Source organism: Homarus americanus, unplaced genomic scaffold (assembly GCF_018991925.1).
Source record: "Homarus americanus isolate GMGI-L3 unplaced genomic scaffold, GMGI_Hamer_2.0 scaffold40248, whole genome shotgun sequence".
Classification (NCBI taxonomy): domain Eukaryota; kingdom Metazoa; phylum Arthropoda; class Malacostraca; order Decapoda; family Nephropidae; genus Homarus; species Homarus americanus.
The window spans coordinates 3,986,612-4,006,720 of NW_024712526.1; the positions used below are offsets into that span (position 1 = coordinate 3,986,612).

General features: G+C 44.2%; 1 protein-coding gene across 1 annotated transcript in view; it reads left to right on the plus strand.

Annotated features, from left to right (window-relative positions):
- The first annotated feature begins 18,908 nt into the window (after positions 1–18,908).
- The window catches only part of LOC121860990 (inositol-trisphosphate 3-kinase B-like), a 112,267-nt gene continuing 111,066 nt past the window's right edge, over positions 18,909–20,109 (plus strand). The window contains exon 1 of the mRNA XM_042358421.1: positions 18,909–19,894. Within this exon, the coding sequence (XP_042214355.1) occupies positions 19,163–19,894 (732 nt within the window). The 5' untranslated portion in view covers positions 18,909–19,162. The remainder of the gene's footprint in view (positions 19,895–20,109) is intronic.

A 20,109-nucleotide genomic window follows, 5' to 3' on the forward strand; every position in this document is an offset into this window, starting at 1 on the left:
GTGGCTTTTTGTGTTGTGGCGTGTGTGCTGTGGCGTGTATATTGTGGCGTGTGTGCTGTGGCGTGTATGTGCTGGCTTGTGTGTTGTGGCGTGTGTGCTGTGGCGTGTATATTGTGACATGTGTGCTGTGGCGTGTGTACTGTGGCGTGTGTACTGTGGCGTGTATATTGTGGCGTGTGTGTTGTGGCGTGTGTACTGTGGCGTGTGTATAAGAGTCAGTTCTCATACGTTCGTGATTTGAGTTTTCACCTTCACTGAAGGCAATAAAACGCAACTTTTGTGTTTCCCTTGTTTAATATGACACAAATATGGCGGCTAAAGTGCACTGAGACTGTACCGTACGCTGCCTCATCCAGGGCTCCGGGATGTGTAGGTAGTGCAGACATCTCTGAAGATCGGGGTCCGGCATTAGCGAGATTCCTAACACATCCTCAGCTTCTCCTAATCCCTGCACCGCTCTCTGGAATCCCGTAGGACCTTCAACCCACACTAGGACTGGTTATGGCGGCTTCTCGGATATTTATAGGCTGCTGTAGGACTCTCGACCCTTGACAGGACTTTTGAATACTCCTCAATATTTATAGGATACTGTAGGATTCTCAGGCAACACTGGGACTTCTTGTGAACGCGATTTTTGATTTATAGGATATTGTAGGACTTTTAGGATACAGTAGGACTTTGTTGTGGCGTCTTTTTAGTGCTGGTAGGCTACTGTAGGACTCCCAGGCCACTCCAGGACCTGTTTTTCCCGGTTGTGTCATAAGAATTGAGCTTCGTCTCTTATTATATGTCGTTGTTAACTTGTTGTCCATTATTATTAACTTGTTTCTTTGTTGTGTGAGTCGTGTCTTTGTTGTGCGAGTCGTGTCTTTGTTGTGTGAGTCGTGTCTTTGTTGTGTGAGTCGTGTCTTTGTTGTGTGAGTTGTGTCTTTGTTGTGTGAGTCGTGTCTTTGTTGTGTGAGTCGTGTCTTTGTTGTGAGTCGTGTCGTGAGTCGTGTCAGAGTTTGTGTGGTCTGTGTCGAGTCGTGTCTTTGGTGTAGGGAGTCGTGTCTTTGTCGTGCGAGTCGTGTCTTTGTTGTGTGAGTCGTGTCTTTGTTGTGCGAGTCGTGTCTTTGTTGTGCGAGTGTCTTTGTTACGAGTCGTGTCTTTGTTTGTTGTCGTGTGTGTCAGAGTCGTGTCTTTGTGCGAGTCATGTCTTTTTGTTGTGCAGTCGTGTCTTTTATTGTGAGTCGTGTCTTTGGTGTCGTGTCTTTCAGTGTGCGGTCGTGTCTTTGCGAGTTGTGAGGTCGTGTCTTTGGTGTGCGAGTCGTGTCTTTGTGTCTTTGTTGTACGAGTCGTGTCTTTGTTGTGAGTCGTGTCTTTTTTGTGCTGTGTATCTGAGTTATTACGAGTCGTGTCTTTGGTTGTGCGAGTCGTGTCTTTGATTGTCTGTCTGGTGTCTTTGATTGTGCGTGTCTTTGGTGTGCGAGTCGTGTCTTTGTTCTTGTGTGTCATGTCGTGTCTTTTGTTGTGTGAGTCGATGTCTTTGTTAATGCGAGTCGTGTCTTGTGTGCGAGTCGTGGTGGGCGTCTTTGGTGCGAGTCGTGTCTTTGGTGTGCGAGTCGTGTCTTTGTTGTGCGAGTCGTGTTCTTGGTAAATAGTCGTTGGTGTGGAGTCGTGTCTTTGAAGAGTCGTGTCTTTTGGTGCGAGTCGTGTCTTGTGTGCGAGTCGTGTCTTTGTTGTGCGAGTCGTCTTGAGTCGTGTCTTTGTAGCGAGTCGTCTTTGTTGCGAGTCGTGTCTTGTTGTGCGAGTCGTGTTTTGTTAGCGAGTCGTGTCTTGTTGTGAGTCGTGTCTTTGTTGTGCGAGTCGTGTCTTTGTTGTGCGAGTCGTGTCTTTGTTGTGCGAGTCGTGTCTTTGTTGTGCGAGTCGTGTCTTTGTTGTGCGAGTCGTGTCTTTGTTGTGCGAGTCGTGTCTTTGTTGCGAGTCGTGTCTTTTGCGCGAGTCGTGTCTTTGTTGTGCGAGTCGTGTCTTTTGTGTGTCTTTGTGAGTCGTGTCTTGTTGTGCGAGTCGTGTCTTTGTAGCGAGTCGTGTCTTGTTGTGCGAGTCGTGTCTTTGTTGTGCGAGTCGTGTCTTTGTTGTGCGAGTCGTGTCTTTGTTGTGCGAGTCGTGTCTTTGTTGTGCGAGTCGTTCTTGTTGTGCGAGTCGTGTCTTTGTTGTGCGAGTCGTGTCTTTGTTGTGCGAGTCGTGTCTTTGTTGTGCGAGTCGTGTCTTTGTTATTGGAGTCGTGTCTTTGTTGTGCGAGTCGTGTCTTTGTTATGCGAGTCGTGTCTTTGTTGTGCGAGTCGTGTCTTTGTTGTGCGAGTCGTGTCTTGTTGTGCGAGTCGTCTGTTGTGCGAGTCGTGTTTTGTTAAGCGAGTCGTGTCTTTGTGGAGTCGTGTCTTTGGTGCGAGTCGTGTTTTGTTGTGCGAGTCATGTCTTTGGTGTGCGAAGTCGTGTCTTTGGTGTGCGAAATGTGTCTTGGTGGCGAGTCGTGTCTTTGGTGTGCAGTCGTGTCTTTGGTGTGCGAGTCGTCTTTGGTGTGTGAGTCGTGTCTGTGTGCGTGCGTGTCTTTGGAGTCGTGTCTTTGGTGTGCGAGTCGTGTTTTTGGTGTGCGAGTCGTGTCTTTGTGTGCGAGTCGTGTCTTTGTTGTGCGAGTCGTGTCTTTGTTGTGGAGTCGTGTCTTTTGTTGTGCGAGTCGTGTCTTTGTTGTGCGAGTCGTGTCTTTGTTGTGCGAGTCGTGTCTGTTGTGCGAGTCGTGTCTTTGTTGTCTTGAGTCGTGTCTTTGTTGTGCGAGTCGTGTCTTTGTGTGCGGAGTCGTGTCTTTGTTGTGCGAGTCGTGTCTTTGTTGCGAGTCGTGTCTTTGTTGTGCGAGTCGTGTCTTTGTTGATGCGAGTCGTGTCTTTGTTGCGAGTCGTGTCTTTGTTGTTGCGAGTCGTGTCTTTGTTGTGCGAGTCGTGTCTTTGTTGTGGAGTGTGTCTTTGTTGTTGCGAGTCGTGTCTTTGTTATGCAGTCGTGTCTTTGTTGTGCGAGTCGTGTCTTTGTTGTGCGAGTCGTGTCTTTGTTGTGCGAGTCGTGTCTTTGTTGTGCGAGTCGTTTCTTTGTGCGAGTCGTGTCTTTGTTGTGCGAGTCGTGTCTTTGTTGTGCGAGTCGTGTCTTTGTTGTGCGAGTCGTGTCTTTGTTGTGCGAGTCGTGTCTTTGTTGTGCGGGTCGTGTCTTTGTTGTTGAGTCGTGTCTTTGTTGTGCGAGTCGTGTCTTTGTCGTGCGAGTGTCTTTGTCATTGAGTCGTGTCTTTGTCGTCGAGTCGTGTCTTTGTCGTGCGAGTCGTGTCTTTGTCGTGCGGTCGTGTCTTTGTCGTGCGAGTCGTGTCTTTGTCGTGCGAGTCGTGTTTTGTCGTGCAGTCGTGTCTTTGTCGTGCGAGTCGTTCTTTGTCGTGGTCGTTCTTTGTCGTCGAGTCGTGTCTTTGTCGTGTGAGTCGTGTCTTTGTCGTGTGAGTCGTGTCTTTGTCGTGTGATCGTGTCTTTGTCTTGTGAGTCGTGTCTTTGTTGTTATGAGTCGTGTCTTTGTTGTGCGAGTCGTGTGTTTAGTGTGCGAGTCGTGTGTTTGTTTGCTGAGTCGTGTCTTTGTTGTGCGAGTCGTGTGTTTGGTGTGCGAGTCGTGTCTTTGTTGTGCGAGTCGTGTCTTTGTTGTTGCGAGTCGTGTCTTTGTTGTGGAGTCGTGTCTTTGTTGTGCGAGTCGTTCTTTGTTGTGCGAGTCGTGTCTTTGTTTATGTGAGTCGTGTCTTTGGTGTGTGAGTCGTGTGTTTGGTGTGTGCGAGTCGTGTGTTTGGTGTGCGGTCGTGTCTTTGTTGTTCGAGTCGTGTCTTTGTTGTGCGAGTCGTGTCTTTGTTTTGCGAGTCGTGTCTTTGTTGTGCGAGTCGTGTTTTTTGTGCGAGTCGTGTCTTTGTTGTGCGAGTCGTGTCTTTGTTGCGGGTCGTGTCTTTGGTGTGCGAGTCGTGTCTTTGGTGTGCGAGTCTTGTCTTTGGTGTGCGAGTCGTGTCTTTGTTGCGAGTCGTCTTTGTTGTGGAGTCGTGTCTTTGTTGTGCGAGTCGTGTCTTTTGTTCTTGAGTCGTGTCTTTGTTGTGCGAGTCGTGTCTTTGTTGTGCGAGTCGTGTCTTTGTTGTGCGAGTCGTGTCTTTTTAATGAGTCGTGTCTTTGTTGTGCGAGTCGTGTCTTTGTTGTGCGAGTCGTGTCTTTGTTGTGTGAGTCGTGTCTTTGTTGTGTGAGTCGTGTCTTTGTTGTGTGAGTCGTGTCTTTGGTGTGTGAGTCGTGTCTTTGTTGTGTGAGTCGTGTATATTCTTAATTTGTAACATGTAAGAAGAGAGCCAGACGGACAGACAAAAATATGAGACAGATGAGAGAGACAGACAGACAGACAGATAGACAGACAGACAGACAACAATATGTGAGACAGACAGCAATATGTGAGATATACAGACAGACAGCAGTATGTGACAGAAACAGAGATATGAGAGAGAGAGAGAGAGAGAGGGAGGGGAAGATACCGTGGTCCACCTGTCGGGTCATGTTGTTGTTGATGATGTTGTAAAAACTTGACTTGTTTTCACCGCTATGACGTCAGAGATCGACCTTGAGCTGACGATGGAATTTGTGCTTGAAAAATGGGTGGACGCGCTCGAGATAGTCGCCGTGTAGGAAGAACGTCACTGTAGGCGAACGTACGTGAGGGTAAATAGTTCATAAACACATCGGTCGCGTGTTTTTGTTTACATAATACAAACTATATACACTGTACCGTTAGATACATGGGACTGTATTTGTATAGGTACAGTAGTGTTGTATATACAGTGTAGCGTATGGGTGATTATTAATGTACTTCGTTATATGGAGACCGACTGTGTGTGTGTGTCAGTCAGGATGTGTTGCTTATCTCTCTCTGGTTCTAATTTTAGTTACTTGCCGTTTAGCGTTACCACTGATACTCTTAAACCAGGTGTGTGTGTGTGTGTGTGTGTGTGTGTGTGTGTGTGTGTGTGTGTGTGTGTGTGTGTGTGAACGAGTGATGTGTGTACCTGTGGACGAGTGATGTGTGTACCTGTGGACGAGTGATGTGTGTACCTGTGGACGAGTGATGTGTGTACCTGGTGTAGAGTTGACGAGAGTGGCATTGTTGACCGTAGCTGTGTTTGTTTATGAAGATGTTTCAGCTTAGTGTTGCCTTAATCTCAGTGGTGGAGAAATGTCCTTGTTACCGACACACACACACACACACACACACACACATTCTCTCTCTCATCATAATTGGGTCGATATACGCATATCATTTACACAGTCACCTAGTGTGTGTGTGTTGCATGTTGCAATTGCATGTGGTAGGTGATACGGGTAGCCCGGTGTGGTGGCTACGTACTATTGTCTGTCTGTCTGTATAACCTTCGAATATGATGTGGCCTTGTGTTGTTATGGATTGTGTGTGACGTGTATGGTATGGTGTGTGTGTGTGTGTGTGTGTGTATGTTTTCCAATTGATGATGGTGAGTGGCTGAAACGGTTACAGTGTCGATGGTGAGGAAGATGGTGAAGAGGAAGGTGGATGGTGAAGGAACATGGTGCGGGCGGGATGACGGCGGACGTGACGGAGGCAAAGCAGGAACACGGGCCAGTAGCAGTGACCCTTCCCTTGTATCAGTGTGTTATCTGCCTGGCTGTGAACTGAATTGAAACAGTTTATTTAGTTAGAAAAACACAGATACAGAGTGGATAATAATAATATGGCTGAGCCAGTTGAGAACCTGAGCTCTCCTGTAGGCACCTGATATATACTATACACATATCTCAAGGAAGTATTATGTAACATTTAGTATCATCTGGAATTGTACAATAGCATGGTGGTAATAAGTACATCTCATAATGTTACCACGGTTATCACTTCAATATTTATTTATTTTATTTATTTATTTATTTTTTTTATACATTAATTACAGTGGAATTGAAAAACATAAGTGTAATGGGGAAGCAGTACAACCTGGGTTGTACAGTAATAAGGTTGAGCAAGAGGACAGAGCTGTCAGGATTATGTTTAGTTGGCAAAATATTTATTGCAATGGCAATTTCTTATCTATTTACATGATAATTTCCGATAAAACGGTTTTGATGGTACAATAAGAGCAGGTACTGTAAATATAGTAGGTATTAAAAGAAGTATCAATACTTAGACAATAGATATTTGTTTAGGAGGTGATTTAAAGGAAGGGAGCGTAGTCTTTGCTGGGATGGGTGGGGGTAAGTTGTTCCACACCTTCACACCGTGATATTTTATGGAGGTCTGGGACTGAGAGGAGCGCATGGGGGGTGGTCTTAGTAGCTCTGGGTGCCGTGAGTTGTACCACTGATTATTCCGGAACCGGAAATAATTATTGTCAAGCAAGTGATTGATAGATTTGTATACAAAGAGGGCACAGCAATAGATGTTAATATCTTCGAATTTTAATATTTTCAATTTAGCAAATTTTTTGTTTGTGTGATGTTTTTTTTTTCTTCTCGAGAAGGTCGTTGTCTGCACAACTCTTTTGTGCAGTAACCAGGGATTGTGTTTTTGAAGAGCCAGAGGCCCCCACAGTGTGTAACAGTGTATCAGGTGTTGTTAAACAAGATCATGATAGATTTCTTTCATTGCTGTGAGAGTGAGTGACTGTCGAGTGTGATACATGATACTGCACTGTTTATTGACTTTACTGTGAATGGCTTGTATGTGGTTTCTCCAGTTAAGTTTCTCATCAACAATAACTCCGAGGAATTTAGTATTTTGTTCGCGTTTGAGGACCGTATTACCAAGGTACAGGGGGTCCAAGTCTGGGGGTAAGTTTTTCCTTCTTTGAAAGATTGTGTAGTGGGTTTTCTCAAGGTTTAAGGTCAGTTTATTACGTATTACCCAGGTCCTGACTTTAGTCAATTCAGTGTTCATAGTTCTCATCAAGGAATAGAGGTCTGAGTTGCTGGCATAGAGATTACTATCGTCTGCAAATAAGTTGTATTTTATGAGTGAACTGGCGTGGACTATGTCGTTTATGTACAACAGAAGCAGTACTGGACCGAGAATGGAACTTTGGGGGACGCCGTACAAGATTGGCGAGGAGTCAGATAGGTGATTATTATAGCAGACATACTGGATCCTGTTCGACAGATATGAGGTAAACCAATTGTGGGACAGGCCCCTAACGCCGTAATGTTCAAGCTTTGAAAGGCGGATGGTATGGTCGACAGTATCGAAGGCTTTAGAGAGGTCCAAGAATATACCGACTGTGAACCGACTGTCATCAAAAGAATTTAAGATGTCATTAGTAAAGGATAGCCGCGCACTCTCAGTCGACCTTCTAGCTCTAAATCCAAACTGGGAGTCTGTAAAGAAGTTATTGGCATTGCAGAAGGACTTTAGTCTACTACATGCTAGCTTGGGAGGGAGGGTGGCGAGAAGGGAGGATGACTAGCAGGAAGGGAGGGAGGGAGGGTGGCTGGAAGGCAGGGAGGGATGATGACTGGCAGGAAGGGAGGAAAGAGGAAGGGTGGCTGGGAGGATGATTCGGGAAAGGAGGGAGGATAACAGGAAGGGAGGGAGTCTTTTAATCTTCCTTTACTCCCTCTTTCTCGACAAAAAAAAATAAAAGGAAAAGGCAGGAAGTAGGGTGTCTCGGAGGGAGGAAGGGGGACAAAGAGAGAGACGAAGGGGATAGGGAGGTAGTAGGAGACGTGGGATGAGGGAGACGAAGATGATGAGAGGTAGTAGGAGACGTGGGATGAGGGAGACGATGAGGATGAGAGGTAGTAGGAGACGTGGGGTGAAGGAGACGATGAGGATGAGAGGTAGTAGGAGACGTGGGGTGAAGGAGACGATGAGGATGAGAGGTAGTAGGAGACGTGGGGTGAAGGAGACGATGAGGATGAGAGGTAGTAGGAGACGTGGGATGAGGGAAACAGAACAATAATCAAGCACACACGACTCCTATTGGTCAGGATAATAACCACATCTCTCAGGATTCGTCACACATTTGTATTTTCCTTCCCTTAATTACACCTGACATTATTACAGCACCTGGATGTAAGAGAATTATTTAGTTAACTCTTATATTATCAGTACAGGGTATTATGGCCTTCCTCCTGGTGTCCTATAACAGGGTTGAGTTACGTGGTTATCCTGAAGATTAGTTCCAGCTTATTTCACCTTAAGATTATCCCCAGCTTATTTCACCTTATTAGCCCCAGCTTATTTCACCTTAAGATTATCCCCAGCTTATTTCACCTTATTATCCCCAGCTTATTTCACCTTAAGATTAAACACCCCAACACTACCTTGGGACTTAGATTAGGTTAGGTTTAGTTAGGTTAGGTTTAGTTAGGTTAGGTTTAGTTAGGTTAGGTTTAGTTAGGTTAGGTTTAGTTAGGTTAGGTTAGGTTTACTTAGGTTAGGTTAGGTTTAGTTAGGTTAGGTTAGGTTAGGTTTAGTTAGCGTCAAGATGTTGTTTGATCCTGACGTGAAATAACATAGGGTGTCTAATCTTCAAATGATGATTCGAAGCAGAAAGCAAAAATCTTAGTAAAAATTGAGGAGTCTGGCAGAGATAATATATATTTTGTCAAGTGTGTCTCTTCTCTGCCTTATCTCAAGCTCTCTTTATCATTATCTCTCAATAATCTGATTTACTGGGGAGTTAGTGAAGATGAGTCTCTGAGCTTCCCAGGGATTATAATTGGCGGCAGCTGGTGAGAGAGAGAGAGAGAGAGAGAGAGAGAGAGAGAGAGAGAGAGAGAGAGAGAGAGAGACCACCGACCGACCCTGTGGGTTTGTTCCGGACCAAATTTCAACAAAAAACAAAGATTCGAATCATCTTCCAGTTTATTTCACCTACAAGATTAACCATCCTGATGTTAATCTAACCTAACCTAGCTCTATCTTAACCTAATCTAATCTAATCTTACCTTACGTTACGTTACCTATTTACATACAAGTACGTTTCTTTTTGGACAACATGACTCACCTGAAGAACCACATGACTCACCCGAGGGACCACATGACTCACCCGAGGGACCACATGACTCACCCGAAGAACCACATGACTCACCCGAGGGACCACATGACTCACCCGAGGGACCACATGACTCACGCGAGGGACCACATGACTCACCCGAAGAACCTCATTCATTAAGTATACACACAAAATTATACATCATTGTCCCGTCCATACATATACTTTTTATACACTTAACAATAGCCGAGTCATCACGTCCACCCGTCCATGTTGGTGTATGAGTGTACAACGATATACACTTATGTTCTTCACTCTCCTTCATTCATCAAGTATACAACATTATACACAGTCTCCCTCAGTTACGTTATACACACTTCCTCAGTTCATCCATCCACCAGGTATACAATGTTATACACTGAGGTCGTAGAGTACGGATCAGTATGCCGGCGGTGGAGGGATCGATCGACCTTCCACGCCAAGTTAGGACACGACAGGAGTAGGAGTGTGACCTTAAGTGATGCATCATCTTGTCTCAGGCTTAGAGAGAGATGCCTATGTGATTCGTCAACACTGTATATGGCGGGGGCTGTCTGGCTCAAGGTTGTGTGATGGGCAGGGAAGTGTTTGTGTGTGGAGGGGGTGTTTGTGTGGGTGGTGTTTGTGTGGGGTGTTTGTGTGTGAGAGAGTAGAGTATATATATGTGTATTTACAAACACTTTACCCTCTATAATGGTCAATAATTGTACTGGATGGTTAACGCTTGATACTGGTCAAATCTGCTGTATGTGGTTAAGGTCTGTTGTTGGTCAAGTCTAATCAAGAAGTCAAGAAGTTTTACCACGGGCGGTCCCCATATCTCAAGTGCCCGTGTTATCTTAATGCCCTAAGATAGCTGTTGACGTCATAGAGGCCAAGATTGTGGGAGATGTTTATACAGTAGTCACACTCAACACTATTAAGGCCTTTTTTTTATTTTCTTTTGTTTTTGTTTCTGTTTTCCTCGTAAATAGGAGCCATAAGAACGTATTTGACTGATTCACGTGAAGTACAACACCGCTAAGATGGATTATGTTGCAAGCCCCTACATTGGATATTATTATACTGAACGTGAGGTGTAAGAACGTTTTATGATCGTCTCGCTAAAGTTACGAAACGAAGACGCATTCTTAATAAACATCTCTACCAATTCGGTTTTTTTTTTTTCACACTCGCTTAACTTTGAGATGTGGGATAATATCTTAAGAGTATGTTACGATTTCAAGTTAAAGATGATAAAAAGTGGCGATGATACAACACTGGGACTGTATGGTAACTTAATGCTTACATCCTATACTTTGTCGCAGGGAAAAGTTAACTTACGAACCTTTGAGAATGATAGTACAGGCTGCTGCTGCCTCTTCTTGTTTTGTTTTTATTATTTTTACACCTTCTTCTCCGGCAACTTTTTCTCTCGAGGTTAAACTTCATTAAATCTGACAGATGGTGAACGTAATGAACGGTGCTCTCTCTCTCTCTCTCTCTCTGTGTTCCTCGTTCACATACTACTGGGGCCGTTTACTCCCGGGCTCTACTTGACGCTCCCCAGCCGCTATTTACTCTCTCAAATCACATTACATAACACACACACACACACACACACACACTCAAGACACCACCCCACCCCACCCCACCCCACCACACACACACACCTCCCTACCCCACTACACAGAGAGAGAAGGGGAGGAGCATTATATAAGCGTCCACCATCGTCCTATACACTGTGGCTTCCGGTAGGTGTTGCGTCATTCCCTGGGTCCCCCCAAGGTCATACTCTGGGGCCACTATATTTAAGGTCTGATCTGTTTACATCTTTAAGGGGAGAATGTTTGACTTTTAAGGGGTAAGTTGTTGATCTATAAATGGTTAAGGGGTCGTAATAACTCGTTCCTCACTCCCCGGCCTCGTAATTACGCGTTCCTCACTTCCCGGCCTCGTAATAACTCGTTCCTCACTCCCCGGCCTCGTAATAACTCGTTCCTCACTCCCCGGCCTCGTAATAACTCGTTCCTCACTCCCCGGCCTCGTAATAACTCGTTCCTCACTCCCCGGCCTAGTAATAACTCGTTCCTCACTCTCCGGCCTCGTAATAACTCGTTCCTCACTCCTCGGCCTCGTAATAACTCGTTCTTCACTCTACCTGGCCTCGTAATTACGCGTTCCTCTCTTTTCGGCCTCGTAATAACTCGTTCGTAAGACCCGCTCGTACCCGGCCTCCTTAGTCTCAGGTAATAATGGTGGGTGAAGCTCTCGTGAAGGCCGTAGTTATTATTTTTTGTTGCTTGTAAACGTTCAGTAAATCATTCGTTCACGTCTTATTAGTTCGTTCACCTTTTGTTCTTGTTATTGCTGTTGTTATTTTGTAGTATTTTGATTGTTGTTATTATTGTTGTCGTATGATTATTATTATTATTATTGTTCGTGTTGTCTTTGTCAGCTGTATTATCATGTATATCTACTTGTCCGTGGCAGTGCGTGTCCTTTATTCCGTCTCCGTGTGTAGGTACCACCATCACGTCCTTCCAAGAGGTTGTTTGAGGTGTCCGTAGCTCCTCAGATTATGAAGAAGTGTTGCAGGGGAGGACCTTGATCCACGACCCTCAACTTACCTCACAATTGTCGCCGCCTCTGTTTGTTGGTGGGCGTGGGGTGGGGGATGGTGGTGGGCGTGGGGTTAATGGGTTTGTGTGTGTGTAGGAAGGGGGGTAGTTTTGGGGTGATGGTTGGCCGGGGTGGGTTTAGTAGGTTTGTGGGTGTGGGGCCGTGTAGAGAGGGAGGAGGTAGTGGGTGTGTGTGAGACAGAGTAGTAGAGGAGGGGGAGGTGATATTGCTGAGGCCCTGTGTGTTACTTGTTTCTAAGTGGCGACCTTTGTGTGTGTGTGTGTGTGTTAACCTCTACTGATGTTTGCCAACCTCTTCACTTTTTCCGACTACATAATCACCGCTATTAAGTATGTGTGAGGCGTGTGAGTATATATATATATATATATATATATATATATATATATATATATATATATATATATATATATATATATATATATATATATATATATATATATATAACACTTGTCTCCTTTCACTAGTTTACGTTCGGGGCACCTTCAGTCGATCCTGCTGTGAATGGGTACCTGACTTTTCCGTTTGGGGAAGTGAAAGTGATCGAGTGCAGTGCCGGCCATATTGCCTTCTTACGTTCTGAAGGCTTTGTGTTCTTTGTCCTGAATCCCCACCGACCCAAACAGCCCGTCAGGCATAGGACCAACTCCCAGACAAGAAGCAGTTTCACCTCTCCTGTCTAATTGCCTCGTGAACCTGAGTTTTGTTTTGTTTTTGCCTAACTCATGAATAACAAGAGTAATTACCGTAAATTCTTCACTAACCTTTCTATTGGTTCATTATCTAGGTCATACGTACCTTTTTTACCCAGTAACTAGCGGTCAAAGGTCAAATTTCAGTAATATAATGATGACTTAGGTTGAAGAGTAAGTGAAATGTGGGTGTTGGTGACCGTAGAATTGTGTGTATGTGTGTGTGTGTGTGTGTGTATAAATAATAATAATAATAATAATAATAATAAACGGTTTATTGAAAAAGTTTGCAGCCCGAAGGCTGAAAATATACATTGGACATAAATGACTTATTACATACATTGGTGGTTTAACAAAAGCCTTCATTAGAGAAAGGTGAAGGAACATACAGTGAACATACAGATTAATGTTTACACACGTAGATCATGTGAGCTGAGGTGTTGAACAGCAGACACGTAGTGTAGTAACTCTCTCACAGATGGCGTTATGAGGGGCATCACGTGGAGTACTAGTTCCCTCACAGGTGGTGTTATGAGGGGCTTGACGTGGTGTAGTAATTCCCTCACAGATGGTGTTACGAGGGGCCTGATGATGTAGTAATTCCCTCACCGATGGTGTTATGAGGGGCCTGATGTGGTGTAGTAATTCCCTCACAGATGGTGTATGAGGGGCCTGATGTGGTGTAATAATTCCCTCACAGATGGTGTTATGAGGAGTTTCACATGATGCTGTAGCAACTCATTCATTACGTGGTGTCGTAGCATCATGGGGACACCACTTGGTCTGGTGTCACAGGACTTCACTCACTCAAGTGGGTGAGGTGTGGTCCCAGGCCTCTCTATCGTGAAGTCTCAGGGGAATTATCACTGGGTACCTGGGACCTCACTGTGTGAAGGTTAGCTTGGCTCAGACTCAACTGCCGAGTTGTTTTTCACTGACTTAAGCACTGTTCACCACTATTCATCACTGGTTCCATTCCTTTCCCAAATGAAATAGTAACTTCTGGCGAGAACTTGTTGATATGCCGGTGGGGAGGAGGGTTCAGGGGAGGGAGTTGGTATGGGCCAACATAACAGTTGACGTGGCTGCTGCCGAGCAGCGCCAGGTGCGTCTGACCCGTCTTGACCAGTCTGTGGTCAAGGATGAAGTGTGCGTGCGTGCGTGCGTGCGCGTGCACGTGTGCGCATGCGTGAGGGACCTTGTACCTTGGTTCACCTGAAGATTTTAACACCCCAGCCTATTTCACCTGATGATTAGACACCCTAACGCTAACTGAACTTAACTTTACCTAACCTAACCTAACCTAACCCTCCAGGTACCGGTATGGGCAGGATGCAAATGCATTACAGGAGGATCTAAATAAACTGCAGGGGTGGTCTGAAAAATGGCAAATGAAATTCAACACCAGCAAGTGCAGCGTACTTAATATTGGAAGAACAAATAGTTATAATGTATACAGCCTTAACAACATCAACCTAGAGAAGTCGACTTGTGAAAGAGACCTAGGGGTACTTGTAAGCCCGGACCTACGGCCTAGAAAACAGTGCGTTAATGTTCGAAATAAGGCAAACAGAGTATTGGGTTTTATATCTAGAAGTGTAAGTAACAAGAGTGCAGAGGTCTTATTGCAACTATATCTTGCGCTAGTCAGGCCGCACCTCGATTATGCGGTTCAGTTCTGGTGCCCCTATTATAGAATGGATATAAATTCACTAGAGTCGGTGCAGCGAAGAATGACAAAAATGATTCCGGGACTTAGAAACCTTCCATATCAGGATAGGTTAAAGAAACTTAACTTGCATTCCTAGAAAGACGAAGAGTGCGGGGAGATATGATAGAAGTATTTAAGTGGGTGAAAGGAATCAATAAAGGGGATATAGATAAAGTTCTTATAATATCCGAGCAGTATAGGACTCGAGCAACGGATTCAAGTTGGATAAGCTTAGGTTTAGGAGGGAGATAGGAAGAAACTGGTTCACAAATAGGGTGGTGGACGAGTGGAACAAGCTTAGCAACTTTGTAGTAAGTGCTGGAACTCTGGAAAGTTTCAAAAGGAGGCTAGATAGATTCATGGATGATAGAGAGTGGTAGTAACTCTCGACAGGAGCTGCCATGCACAGGCCAACCGGCCTATTGCAGACTTCTTATTTTCTTATGTTCTTATGGTGTTTTAATCATGTGAAATAAGCTGGGTTTGTCTAATATCCAGGTGATCCCTTATGTCTAGTAACGAATATTTTTTTAAATTCACAGGTGAGGTTAAATAAGCTTAATGATGACACGGGGAATATATTCACCATCATCATCACCATCATCAACATCATCATCATCAACATTTTTCTCCTTTTTTTTTTCCTTTATAATCATTCTTGTCTTATTAACTTTATTCTCGCACTCTCTTTTTCTTCTATTATTCTCTTTCTTGTTCACACTTTTCTCCATCATCACAGCTGTGTCATCCACCCTGTGCCTCGTGACCAGTTTGTTTACCTATGTCTGGATCAACTGTTTTCTCTCTCTCTCTCTCTCTCTCTCTCTCTCTCTCTCTCTCACATTGATCATCCAGTCTCTTTCCTATATACCATTTCTCTTTTTCTTCCTTTTTTTCTTTTTCCCTTTCCCTCTCTTCTTCTTCTGCCCACCTTGACCTTTGACCTCACGGCTGGTCATGGAGGGGTCCTTGTCCGCTGACCCACATCCGTCAATCACCTGAAGGCCGATTGAGGTAAAGACAAATAGTGAGAGAGAAGCTTTAGTAGTGAAGTAAATACTGGAGTGTGTTTAAGACCATTGAGCCATTGAGGAGTTGACTGTGGGGGGTGGGTGTGTGTGGGTGTGGGTGGAGGGGGGTGTTGTGGTGTGTGTATGTGTGTGTGTGTCGGAGGTATGTTTGCTTGGTTTTAATGTGATGTTGGTTCTGCTCGTTAAGACTAAGCGATGTGTGTGTGTGTGTGTCTGTGTGTGTGTGTGACATTCAGTCTGTGAGGTAAGTATCTCACACACACACACACACACACGACGAAACAATACACTATTGCTCGTCCAAAAGCATAGGGATTATTTCTTGACTTTGTGAAATTCTGTTTTACTTTTACACGTCATTGGAAAGCATTGCTCTCTTAAACATAACAATGAGGTTGTTTATATGTGCAGGAATTTTATATATTTGACGGCGAAATAAGACCAGTAAATAAATCCCGACTTCAATTTAAATATTTCCAGGAACCAGTACGACGAACTGTGTGTAAAGAGAGACTTAAGAGTTTAATGAGCTGTCTAAACACAGTCTTTAAACACGGACAAAAATATGTATCCAAATTTAACACGAAAAAAAATACAAAAGTTTCGAGATGTTTAATTCAGTGGTGGTGTGTCAGGGTGACTGTGTGAGTGGCCGAATATTCCTCAGTTCGTGTAGAGTTAATATTATTTACTAAGTACCTAAATGTAGCCTGAAGCCTGTGGGTAGAAGGGTTTTATTTGTGGGGGTGAATACTGACAGTGATCACGGTAACCCAAGTGTACAATGAATCATGTTCCCTCACTTTTCGTCATCATCTGGTTAGGTTAGGTTAGGGTGGGGGAGTGAAAAATAAAACAAAACACTCAAGGACATTTATTACGGGGAATTTCAACAGTTTATTACCGCACAAAACTACGAGAAGTGACTTGACGTGGTTATATACATGTAGTGTGGGGGCCGCCCGCTCACCGCTAGAGGCGCTGTCATCACTGGGTGGAATATCTTGTCCTGATAACCTATTCTTAACACTACCAACCTTCATTGTACAGATTACTTGTCCAATAAAGACATCAAATTACAGTGGACCATAACATAAAACCATCGGCAGCACGAGCACTAACAGCGCCTGGCGGATATGTTTACCTGGCAATGAAATGTTAATAGTGGGTCGGCGGGATATGCACCTGACACAGCAGTCTTGGTGTGTGTGTGATTCTAATTTTATGTGTTCCAGAGGTAATTGTTGTAGGGTTTTACATCTGTTTGTTTGAGGGCAGAGCGTGTGTATTGATTGGTCGTTTGCTGGTTTACATGATACTGTTAGGTTAGTTTTAGTGTTGGTTTAATCTTTAAGTCATGCACAGGTGTAGAAGACAGTCCGGTAATATACACACATCTGGTATATATATATTAACCGTTAAATATAGCCTGATATATTATAGCTACACATGTTAATATTCCTCTTATGGAGAAATATATTATCGTCCTCACACAAGAGATAAAGTAATAGTGTACATTATTATTTACACATATTTGCAGATATAAGTTAAACACCCTATCAGCCTCCTGTCAGCTGATCCGAGGAAGGTTATGTTTACACCACAACACCAGACCAATCGTACAACAGGCAGTAGATCAAGAGGCTGTCAGCTGACTTCACGAGCTTCACTTAATCTTTCTATTCCTAAAGCTATTTTGGGGATTATTTTTATTTATTTTTTATTGCGTTGTTATGACTATTATCGTTGTTATTATTGTTCGTGTTAATGTTGTTACGTAATTGAGATAAACACAGCTAATTAACACATTAAGTTTGCAGTTATAAAAATTAATTAGTGCAGTAATATGTACAAAATAGCCTTGTAATAGGCTCTAACTACACATGAAGGGGTCATCAAGTCAACTAGGCGACGAATGAAGAGCAATTGGGCTATTTTCGGTAATTAGCATGACAATAATAACTCTCAATCGACACAAATAGGAATGATTAGCTGTGGACAAGGCAATTTTGTTGTTGGTGGTGGTTTAGTGCACGCGAATTTTTTCTCTCTTGTTTAACGCGTTTATGTGGCGTAATGATGTACAGTTGTGGGTGATATTCTCAGGGCACTTTGGCACTGTACACTTCTTTTTGGCATTGGTCACTTGTTGGTACTCCTGGACACTTTTTTGTATCTCTGGGTACTTTATGGCAGGGTACACTTTTTATGGCAGGCACTGGACACTATTTTGGGCATTCCATTGACACTTTCTTGCCATTCCCTTGACACACTTGGCACTCTGGCATCTCTTTTTTTTTGGCACTCTCTGGCATCGTCTACATTAGGTGTTGTGTACATAAAGATATAATGAGACTTTAATATACAATGACTTTGATTATTTACTGATTTGTTAAGCATTTATTTTTATTTTTTTACCTTATATATAATAAGACGTCAAGAAAAAATAGTTGTTTGTCAAGTAAGATCATTGTAACTCTTAGGTGTGTGTGCGTGTGTGCGTGCGTGCGTGCGTGCGTGCGTGCGTCATCACCTGCTGGAAGTGTAGTGGTGCAACAGAGCTCCTAAATATGCTGGCGGCTTGCACCACCACCTACATACTGTATTATCAAAACTGTATTTATTGTTATTGTTTTTTCCTTTAATATTATTTTATTTTATTTTATTTTTATTTTATTATTTTTGTTTATTATTATTATTATTATTATTATTATTATTATTATTATTATTATTATTATTATTATTATTATTATTATTATTATTATTATTATTATTATTATTATTATTATTATTATTATTATTTGACGTAAAGACTTGTGTGGTCACCCCCATGGCGAGATATATACTGTATGTGTAAGTACCATTAAGTTTTATCTGTTTCATGAAATGTATTGTGATTCATGTGACCCTTAATTAACTAGCTAGGAAAATAAGTTAATTGTTTTGAAGTGTAATTGTCAATATAAATAAAAGACGTTCAATAAACAAAAGAACCATTAAGAAGTGTTATATATCCCTCCCTCCCTTTAGTGTTGAGTAAATCACTGTTATAAGTGTCTTTGATGTTATGCAGTGATACAGTGAACCATTAGAAACAACATAACTATTTCATGTTGTCCTCTGTTAAAGTTGTGTGTTGGTCCTATTCCCCAGTTATCTTCCCTCCCTCTCTTCCTCTCCCCTCATATAAGCTTACTCTCTGGTTGGGGGGAGTGACCACAGGCGACCCCCACCCCTCCCCCCTCACCACCACCTCCCGTCAACCATAAACAATTGTCCACTATATTTAATACAGGGTGTCCATAATATTTTATACAGGGTGTCCACTATGTCCTGATGCCCCTTACAGGATATATTTTGGACACCCTGTAGATTAGTGTAGTTAAAGCCTGTTGAGTAACTGTATATAGTCAAGTGATTGTTGTTGTATGACTCTTAGGACATTACAGTATTACGTCTGGTACATTACAGGTTGGTTTGTTCTATTACGACGTGTAGAGCGTAATGCTGTATTGTGTGTGTGTGTGTGACGTTCCTATGACGTCAATCGACATACAGAGGAGAGCGGTTAACGGAAATATACATCCTGCGTGTGTGTGTGTGTGTGAAGCATGGGTTTTATCAGTCAGTCAGTGTTGTGAACCTTGTTGCATGTGTACGTGGGTGCGTCTGTCTTCATTACACACACATACACAAACATGCACACATGTCTTAGCGTGAGGTTCTTCATTGTACACGTGCAATATTTATGTTTACCTGTTTTCGGCTTTGTGTGTGTTAACCAACGATAATTTTTCCTGGTGTACAGGTGCGCCTTAATTAACATAAAGACAGAATATCAAGAGTCCTGGTGATAAGATCAGTGATGGTGAGTGTCGTGTCAGCGGCTGGAGACTAGTGACGGGGACTGTACATTACACTTTTTGGCACTCTGACACTCCTGCTGGTGTCTTAACTATCATCAGGTGCCACACGTCATGTGATAACTTGTGGCACCAGTGTCGTTGTTCCTGTTGTTGTCCATCTGTTGTCCTTGATGATGATGGGAGGCGAGAGGTCGCTGGGTTTAGATGGTAGTGGCACCGCCCGCCGGCACCACGACTTCCCACCCATCTGCCCTAAGAGCCCCCGGGCCCTCCAGGGCAGGACGGCGACGACCACGACCCATGATTGTGTAGACAACCCACACACTGAGGGTACGTCCAGTGGTGTGGTGTCCAGGACCAGCGAGGAGCCGTGTACCTCAGAGGTGGAGGGCGTCACCCGACACCTGCAGGACCTCTCCCTCGACTCTTACGGCGACGATGACGGAGCGGAGGGCGCCGACTCCGCCTTCGAGGAAGAGTCGTCGGAGTGCTGGATGAGTCCTGGACTGACTCGGCAGAACTCATGCCTCGAGTCTGTGCCAGAGAACGGGAGTCTTAGCCGCCGCGCCTCCCTGCTGGATGAGGACTTCAAGGAGGCTCTCAGTAGGCGCCACTCGCGAGACTCCCGCGGGCCGCTCTCCCGCCGGGGCTCCACTTTAGACGAACTGGAGCCTCGTGAGCCTCTGGGCCGCCGCGACTCCCTGCTGGAGGCGGTGCTGGCGGCTAAGAAGGGCGGCTGGCGAGGCCTCGTGAGGACGGACAGCATGGAGAGCGGCGCCTCTATGGCTTCCTCCATGGCCTCCGTCAGTAGTGAGGGGTCGGTGTGCCCCTGCGACGACTGCCTCCTTGGCCTCACCGACCTCTATCCGGTCTCCCACAACCAACCAACTAAACCTAAGAAGGTAAAGTTACCCTCTTCTCCCTGGCTCCCGTAGGTCAGTACTGGCCGTCTGGCGCCCTCACTATGGCCAGCATCACCTGCACCCGCCGCTGACCATAGTCTGAACATGTATATTAAAAAAAATATTACCACCAGTTGTTGCTGTAGTTTGTGAAGTGAATGTGTTGTAGCATAAGTCACGGCCTCGTGATCACAGCCTCGCCGTGTTCACTTCTG